The following is a 9,430-nucleotide window of genomic DNA, read 5'->3' as shown; positions in this document are numbered from 1 at the left end:
AAAAAAAAAAAAAAAAAAAAAAGGACCAACTTCAATGAGATACATTCCAAGGATAACATGGTCATCAAAAGTATTTGGTTCCTCACATTTCCAGTTTATTTATTAAGTAGGAACTTCAATTAAAACCACCAAGACAAAAAGTACCTTAAGAAAAGTTAAAAGAGAAACAACAAATGGGGAAAACTATAATCTATATCAAAGAATGAATATACCTAATATATGAAGACCTTCTAAAAATAAAGGAGATGGCCAACAACCCTATAGAAAAAATCTGCTTGCGAGATATAAAAATACAGAAGAAGACATACAAATGGCTCTTAAACACTAGAAAAGTTCACTCGTAATAACAGAAAGGCAAATTAAAACTATACAGACACATCATTTCTTACCTATCAGACTGGCAAAAATCCAAACGTCTGATAATAGACTACGTTGGTGAAACTGTAAATTAACAAGCACTTTCATACACTGCTGGTGGGAACAGAAAAATCACATAATCCATATGGAGGGGAATATGGGAATGTTTAGCAAAATAGCACACATTTGTCCTCTACTAGCAATTCTACTCCTAGGGACCTCTTCCTCAACACCCTGGCAAAAGTATGAAAAGACTGATACATAAGAATATTCACTACAGCAATCTGTATAACAGCAAAAAACTGGAATTAACCTAAGTGTCTATTGATGGGGGCTGGTTGGACACACTATGGTATATTCGTGCAATGAAGTCCCAGGCAGCTGTAAGAAGACTGAGTAAGATCCTTATAGATCACTATGGAGTGATTGCTAGGATATACGAGTAAGCAGGTGGGGAGAAAAAAAGGCACAGTATGGTACAGTATATATACAATGGAATGCTACCATTTATCTATGAAAGTGGGTGATAAAATAAAACACAAATATTTACTTATAATAAGAAAGAAACAAGAAAAGGTAAGCCATAAAATTAAAAACTAAGAATGGTTACCTCTGAGGAAAGAAAGGATTGGGTAGCAACAGAAGGCAAATTAAAGTTCTCTGAATATACTTCTTTGAATATATCTCATTCTGTAAATTTGACTTTGTCATCACAAATATTTTACTAATTATAAAGGGTAAATTTTAAAAGAAAAAGTAATTCCTAAAAGTCAAAGTAAAATAAATAAAGCTAGATGTATAAGTCCACAACTAGTGACATAACCACAGAGCGGTGACTGTAAAATACAGTAAACTGACTGGGCATACCTAGTAGGGTAAGACATAAGGATGAATAAAACTGCAAAAGACAAAATCTTAATTTTCATTTTTCTTCTTTTTGCTGAGTTAGGTACTGTATTCTGAGACTGTTGTGAGTATTTCATGGAAGAAAGCAAGTGAGTATTCTGTGTCACTGAAAACCAAGGATTTTGCCATAGTTTAAAGGAGATAAAAATGTAAGATCAATGAAGTTAAGTAAAAATTCTGTACTATCATATTTGCTTTGGAATTATCAGCATGTATGCATTTTGTCATAAAATCAAAAACTTGATTTCCTTACCTATCCACTGAATGAATGAATTCCTAAGTCATGATAATCAATGTCTGTTAATACTATTAGGTAAGTTTAACCCTTAATAGTTTAAGGTAGCAGGTTAAAAACAAAACAAAACAGCCAGACGCGGTGGCTTAAGCCTGTAATCCCAGCACTTTGGGAGGCTGAGGCGGGTGGATCACAAGGTCAAAAGATCGAGACCATCCTGGTCAACATGGTGAAACCCTGTCTCTACTAAAACTACAAAAAATTAGCTGGGCATGGTGGTGCGTGCCTGTAATCCCAGCTACTCAGGAGGCTGAGGCAGGAGAATTGCCTGAACCCAGGAGGCGGAGGTTGCGGTGAGCCGAGATCGCGCCATTGCACTCCAGCCTGGGTAACATGAGTGAAACTCCGTCTCAAAAAAAAGAAAAACAACAACAACAACAACAACAACAACAACACAAAACAAAACAAACCTATTAGGTAAATAGGTAAAGTGATGATGCAAACTTTGTAGCAACGGAACAGACATACAAAACATGAACCCACTACGTGCCTCCTAATGTGATGCAATAGGAAGACCACTACATAGCAAGTACCATTCCCCAGCACGCCCCACCTACTCCGAAATTAAACCTGTATCAAACTAAGCTCACAGATCTAACTATCATTTACAGGAAAAGTAAGAGGCAGAGGAACATGTTAAACAAGGCCATGAGACTGCAACCAAGAAAATACAGAATCTAAGAGTTCTACTGGCCAAATGACCAACTTTCTTCAACACATAAACGTCAAAGAAAAAATAGGGAAAAGCTATGTAGATTAAAAGAATTTTTAAAAATGCATTTATTTATTTTGAGACAGAGTTTTGCTCTTGTCACCCAGGCTGGCAATGGCATGATCTTGGCTCACTGTAACCTCTGCCTCCTGAATTCAAGTGACTCTCCTGCCTCAGCCTCCCAAGTAGCTGGGATTACAGGTATGCGCCACCACTCCTGGCTAATTTTGTACTTTTAGTAGAGACAGAATTTCACCATGTTGGCCAGGCTGGTCTCAAACTCCTGACCTCAGATGATCTGCCTGCCTTGGCCTCCCAAAGGCAGGAGCCACTGCGCCTGGCCAGATTAACAAATATTTAAAAGGCATACCAACCAAAGGCACTGTACAGGGACTTGGCAACTATAGAAACATATCAATTGTGGTTCTTTTTTTTTTACAGAAATCCTTATTATTTAGAGATATACAATTAAATATTTATGGATGAAAAGAAATGATATCTGGGATTTGCTTTAAAATAATCTAAAGGAAGGGAGATGTCTATTAATGATGGCATAAAAAGGGAGGACAATTCTCACAAATAATTTTTAAAAACCAGACAAAACTATTTAAAACAACTACTTGAAGGTACTAGAAAATACTCAAGGGCAGGCAGAAACTTGAGAAGCATTTACACTTGAAACACTGGGGAACAACTCCAAGTTTGTGGCTTGCCTACCCCCAGCCCAGCCCAGATGATAGAAAGCCACAGTCTTCCTTACCAGCTTGTGAAGGCAGACAACAGAATGTAGGGCAGCAGAGGTACTACAAGGCAGGGTGGGGGGTATTGTAGAAGAGAGAGATGCAGAAGGGTTGAGATTCTAAACCTGAGTATAAACTCTGCCCAAATTCCTGGGTGGATGCTAAACTAAGCAAGCAAATCGGAGTCCCCACAGAACATAGTGAAAGAGAAGGCAGAAAGTAGAGGAGATGCTGTCCTTGAAAGACAGAGGTAGTCTTGGTGAGATGTGAATCTGCTGTGTCTCTCACTAAGTGTGTTTCCAACCCACACTCAAGACTGGGCTGAAGAAGGCAGAACCTTACTGGCTTGAAGTGATGGGGGCAGAACACAATTGCTGGAGACGCAGCTGAAGATTCAGGATGGGGAAATCCCAGAAGCAAGAAAATCAGAGAGGTGAATGCCAAAATCTCAGTATCAACTTTGCCCAAATCTCTGGCTCACCACTAAACTATATAGATACAAAAGAGACCCCCAAGAGACCTGGCTAAAAAAGCAGCAGCTAAAAGCTGAAAGTAATCAAACAGAGACAAGAGCTACTATACAATGCAACGGGACAAATTTTTCCATCTGAGTCCAAACAAGTTAAATGCCTATCAGAACAAAAAAACAAAATCCTCAGCGCAGAACAGATTACAGTCTCCACAAATGTAATCTATAATATTGTTTTCAACCAAAAAAAAAAAAAAAAAAATGCTAGCTGTGCAAAGAAATAGAAAAAAAAAGCAGTCAACAGAAAATAACACTTAAGTGGGCCCAGATGTTGGACTTAGTAAACAGACTTTAAAGCAGAAATTTTAAATATGCTCAAAGAACTAAAGGAAAATATGATGATAATAATGAACAGAAGAATCTCGAGAGAGAAAAGAAAGTTTAAAAACCAAATGGATATTCCAGAGTTGAAAAGTACAATAACATTTTTTTTTCTGTTGCCCAGGTTGGAGCGCAGTGGTGCAATTACAGCTCACTGCAGCCTCGACTTCCTGGGCTCAAGTGACCCTCCTGCCTCAGCCTCCCAAGTAACTGGGACTACAGGCATGCACCACTATATTTGGCTAAATTTTTCTACTTTTTGTAGAGACAGGGTCCCACTATATTATTACCCAGGCTGGTCTTGACTTCCTGCCCTCAAGCAGTAAGTCAGCCTTCCCACCTCAGCCTCTCAAAGTGCTGGGATTACACTCATGAGCCACCATACCCAGAGAAAAGTACAACTTAAATGAAAGATTTCCTAGATGGGCTTAACAGCAGATTGGACATGACAGAAGGAAAAAAAGCAATGAATTTAAAGATAGATGAATAGAAGTTATCCACTACAAAGAATAAAGAGATTAAAGAAAACTTAATAAAGTCACAGAAAATTACTTTTAGGACAGTATCAAGCAAACCTGTATAATATAAATGTAACTGGAGTCCCAGAAGACGAGAGAGAGGAAGAAAAAATATCTCAAGAAGTAAAACTATGACGGAAAACTTCCCACATTCAGTCAAAAATACTAACTTACAGGTCCAACAGAGTCAACCAGCTCAGCAAATACCAAGAAAGACAAACGCAAAGAAAACCACCCTAAGTACATCATAGTCAAACTTCTGAAATCCAAAGATAAAAAGAGAACCTTAAAAGCAACAAGAGAAAAATAATACATTACAGAATGACAATGATATACGAGCTGACTCAGAAACAATGGATGTCAAAAGACATTAAAATGATATATTAAAAATGCTGAAAGAAATTCAGGCAAAATCAATACTTTTCACATAAGCAAAAAGACAGAATAAGACCAGACCTGCACTATAAAAATACCTAAAGAAAGACCTTCAAACTTCTGGGAAAGAACACCATATGGTAGGTCAAATATAAAGGCAAATGTGTCAGTAAGTAAAATAATCTATATATTATGACACAACCCAGGGGGCTAGAGAGTGCTGGTGCATTTCAAACAAGATTGGCACTAGTATTGAAAATAGTTGAGGCTGGGTAATAGTATATAGGAGTTTATTATATAAAAGTAGAAACATTATGAAGAAAATTATGTGCCTGTTAGAGCAGACACTTAACATTAAAAAAATATGTCTCATATATCAGAGGATTCTATCTGATGTAAATTTAACATTTAAATGTAGCATCCAGGAAAACTGTCATGGGACAATCAAAAGGGTCACTACTTAATCAGAGAAGAAAAATAGCCTTTTTAAGGTAAAGAAATAACGGTTTATACAAGTATCAAAAATGAACATTTGATAGATTACAAGACAGCTCCTAAAATATGTGCAGTCCAGAGCTTCAGAAAAAAGCCCAAACCACTCCTTTTCCGAAAGCCAGTGCCTAATATGCCATCTTCTAAAAAGTTTCTAAGCCTTACCTAATTCCCATTCCATTACCATGGTTTGCCAAATGGGAAAGGGTTATTTTTTATTTATTCTTTTTGTTTAGAGACAGGGTCTTGCTCCGTCACCCATGCTAGACGCATTCACGCGATCATAGCTCACCGTAACCTCCTACTCCTGGGCTCAAGCAATCCTCCCACCTCAGTAGCTAGTATTACAGGTGCATGCCACCACACCTGATTAACTTCAGTTTTTTTTCTAGAGATAAGGTCTCATGATGTTGCCCACGCTGGTCTCAAACTCCTGGGCTCAAGAGATTCTCCAACTTTGGACTCCTGACGTGCTAGGATTACAGGCATGAGCCACTTTGCCTGGACTATTTTTTATGTAAGAGAACACAACACAGGACACAGCCCACACATATACCTTTTTACTTCTACAGAGGTTCTCAGTGCCACTCTTGGGGCCTCAAAATAACCATCTAGATTTTTCTTTACCTCTTTCTGTACTACTAACACCCTCTTCCACTCAATCATTCTATAGATATCCCCCCTTTAGCCAAAATCAAAACAGAACGATTACCACCATAAAAAATCTTCAGCAATCAGTGGGCTAAGAAGAAGGTGTCTGAGAGAAACAGATGCTTAATTTTTTGAGTGGATACATTACAAAATAACCTCTACATTTCATCTGTTCTATATTTCATACAAACTAATAATTTTCAACTTTGAGATAAATATGAAACTATACCAAATATGGATCCTCCAATACAGCCTAGGTTAATTTGAGTAGTTACTTTATTAGGATTGTGTGATCTATTTTGATATTTCCCTCTCATTAGAAATAACTGGTGCTGAACAAAACAAAAGAAAACAAAAAAACCCCTTATTTTTCTTAATGGTTAGGCTGAAATCCTACAAGGTTGTAGGGCTGATCTGCTTGCTGGAGGTTTTGTGAGGGAAAGGGTGTTGTTGCTTGTTATAGTCAAATACTGGGTCTTTTGATAACAAAGTGAAGGTTAAAACAGGCTTCAACATGGAGCTTCTTACCAATAATCATTGTAGTGAATAGGTCTCTATATAAGAAATTAAACAGGAAAGGTTCATACCAGGCCTCAACTCCCACAACCGCAGTCACTATGTAGACAAAAGAAATAGTCTGGAAGGAAAACGCAGACAAAAGCATACAGAAGCATTAATGCTAGAAAGATCAGGAGTCATCATGCTTTATGCAGCATTAAGTCTAGTCAAACAGTTTTAGTAAAAGCAAGGAGTATGCTTATATTTGGTATGTGCCAAATCTTACTTTTAAAAATATGATATTTTAGCTAACAATGCTATAAAATGACTAACTTCTAGACAATGCAAGCCACTGGCCATCATTTGGGGCACTTTAACAGCACCTCATAAACTGGCTAAGTCATAAGATGATCCAAATTTATCCACCCAGCCACTTCCTTCAACAAACACTCCAACTTCTGATTTCTTTACTGGAGGCTTAGGTGCAAATGGGCAAAATGGCAACACAAAAAGTTGGGATTCAAAGGCAGGGAGAGTTAATAATAGCAAGCCCATTAAAGTAAGAGGAAAGAAATCTCTCTACTCACTGAAAAGGTAGCAATTAACACAAAAAGCCAACCATTTAATTATATGTGCATATCTTTCTTTAAAACATCAAGAGTTCAAATGATCATTTAATAACATTAAGAAATTGTTAAATTTTTGGTGTAATACTGGCATTGTGATTATGTTTTTTTAAAGGAAGCTCTTATCATTTAGAGATATATAGTAAAGTATCATATAATATCAGAAATTTCCTTTAAAATAATTGAGAAGGGCTGGGTGTAGTGGCTCACGCCTGTAATACCAGCTCTTTGGGAGGCCGAGGGGGGCGGATCACTTGAGGTCAGGAGTTTGAGACTAGCCTGGCCAACATGGTGAAACCCCATCTTTACTAAAAATACAAATATTAGCCAGGCATCGTAGTGGGCACCTATAATCCCAGCTACTTGGGAGGCTGAGGCAGGAGAATCGCCTGAATCCAGGAAGCAGAGGTTGCAGTGAGCCAAGATTATGCCACTGCACTCCAGCCTGGGTGACAGAGTAAGACTCCATCTCAAGAACAAAAACGATACAAAACAAAACAAAAACAAATAAAATAATGGAGAAGAGGGCTGAGGGACGGTACACACGAAACTAGACTGGCCATGTGTTGCTAACTGCTAAAGCTAAGCAATGGGTACATTAGAGTTCGCTATACTATTCTCTCTACTTTTTCTGAACTGTTCTCTCTACTTTACTATTCACTATACTATTCTCTCTACTTTTTTGAAATTTTCCACAAATAAAAATAAAATATTTAAAGCACATATCAATTCTAATCAAAAAACCCTAAGAGCCATAAAGAACAATGACAAAAACTTCCCAAAAGTATCATGGCAATGTTGAAACTTTACCGTATATACTTACCACCTGGCTAATGTCATATCCCCATGGCAGGAAAAGAATCCCCGTGTTATACTTTTCCCAATGGGACAGGATGAAAGAAAACAAAACTACCCATAGCAGGAGATAAAGAACAAAAACACTGACACCAGTTGATCCTCTTCCAAAGATGGAATACACAGTTACAACAAAGTAAACACATGACCAACTATCCAGGCCATGGTCAAAAAGCTCCCCTAAGGGAGTGCTAGAATTGGTTCTCCGAGCTTGCTTTCCGTCTACACCATCTGCAACAAAAACAAACCACAGGAAAAGTTAACATATGCATCAGGATGGAGAAAGTCTTCTTTAATAAACTAGAAGAAAAAACAAAACAAATCAGTATGTCAACATGGTGAAACCCTGTCTCTACTAAAAATACAAAAATTAACTGGGCATGGCGGTGCGTTCCTGTAATCCCAACTACCTGGGAGGCTGAGGCAGGAGAATTACTTGAAACCAGGAGATGGAGATTGCAGTAAGCTGAGATCATGCCACTGCACTCTAGCTTGGATGACAGCATGAGGCTCCATCCCCCCAAAAAAAAGAAAAAAGAGAAAGGAACAAAATATGATAATAAAGGTATGGTATGTCACAAATCATAAAAGGGGACAGATAAGGGAAAGGTTCTCTTTAGGCTAAGATAAGCTAGAATGGCTTTTCAGGCAGGTGAAATCTGAGTAGAGAACATAAAGAATGAGTTGGATTTCAGCTGATAAGAGATAAGTATGTCATTTCAAGAGGATGGAATGCCATCAGCAAAACGCACGAGGGTGGAAAAGCACAAAGCATGTTCAGAAAATGCCAAGTACTTTAGTTTGACTAGAAACTAGCATGTGAAGAGTAAAGTATAAAAAAACGTGAAAAAGGAGGTCTGTGCCAGTTTAAAAGTTTTAGGGAATATGGGGAGTTACTAGAGGTATCTGAATAGAGAAATGACAAGAATGAAAGCAATGCTTCAGGAAGTAGCACCTGACAGTGTGAATGACAGGCTGGAGGGAGGGATGCTAATTAGTAGGCCTCAACTGAGATGAAATGCAGTGGGAATGAGAAGCTGATGGTAGGTGAGACATCAAGGAAATAAAAATGATAAAATGTAGCAAAAGATGAGACATAAGGCCTAAGGACATGAAGAGAATCTCCAGTTTCTATTCTGGGTAACAAAGAGAGGAGTAGTGTTAATATAAAAAAGGAAGTCAGAAGAAGCAGCAAAACTGACAGATAAGATGCAGAGTTCAATTTTAGATACTGAAATTGAATTATTAGTGAGATATCCATATGGTAATGTCAAGGAACTCAATCCAAGGGTACTTATTAGGAACTCAGAACACAGATGAGGGCTAGATATAAACATGGGAATCTTATACTGCAGAGTGAGAATCACAATTACCAAGGGAATGAGAAGAAAGAGAGTTTAGGATAAAGCACAGTGGAACACCTTCATTTTACAGGCAGAAACAGAGGTGCCTATTAGAGACAGCCTGTGGCACTGAATTATACAATTCTTCCCCCCAAAAAAACAGTTTTATTAACTAAGTGCATTAGAATTAGACTAATTGTAAAAATTCAGAT

The 9,430-nt window shown here is 37.8% G+C and overlaps 1 protein-coding gene across 1 annotated transcript in view; it reads right to left on the bottom strand.

The window, feature by feature from the left end:
- Positions 1-9,430, bottom strand: part of SELENOI (selenoprotein I) — a 37,535-nt gene that overhangs the window by 10,365 nt on the left and 17,740 nt on the right. Inside the window, exons 5-6 of the mRNA XM_017545533.2 lie at positions 7,844-8,106; positions 6,425-6,533 (exon numbers count right to left, since the gene is read on the bottom strand). Coding sequence (XP_017401022.1) covers positions 6,425-6,533; positions 7,844-8,106 — 372 coding nt within the window. The remainder of the gene's footprint in view (positions 1-6,424; positions 6,534-7,843; positions 8,107-9,430) is intronic.

Source organism: Cebus imitator, unplaced genomic scaffold (genome assembly GCF_001604975.1).
Source record: "Cebus imitator isolate Cc_AM_T3 unplaced genomic scaffold, Cebus_imitator-1.0 Scaffold180, whole genome shotgun sequence".
NCBI classification, from domain to species: domain Eukaryota; kingdom Metazoa; phylum Chordata; class Mammalia; order Primates; family Cebidae; genus Cebus; species Cebus imitator.
This window is presented reverse-complemented; position numbering and strand designations above follow the sequence as displayed.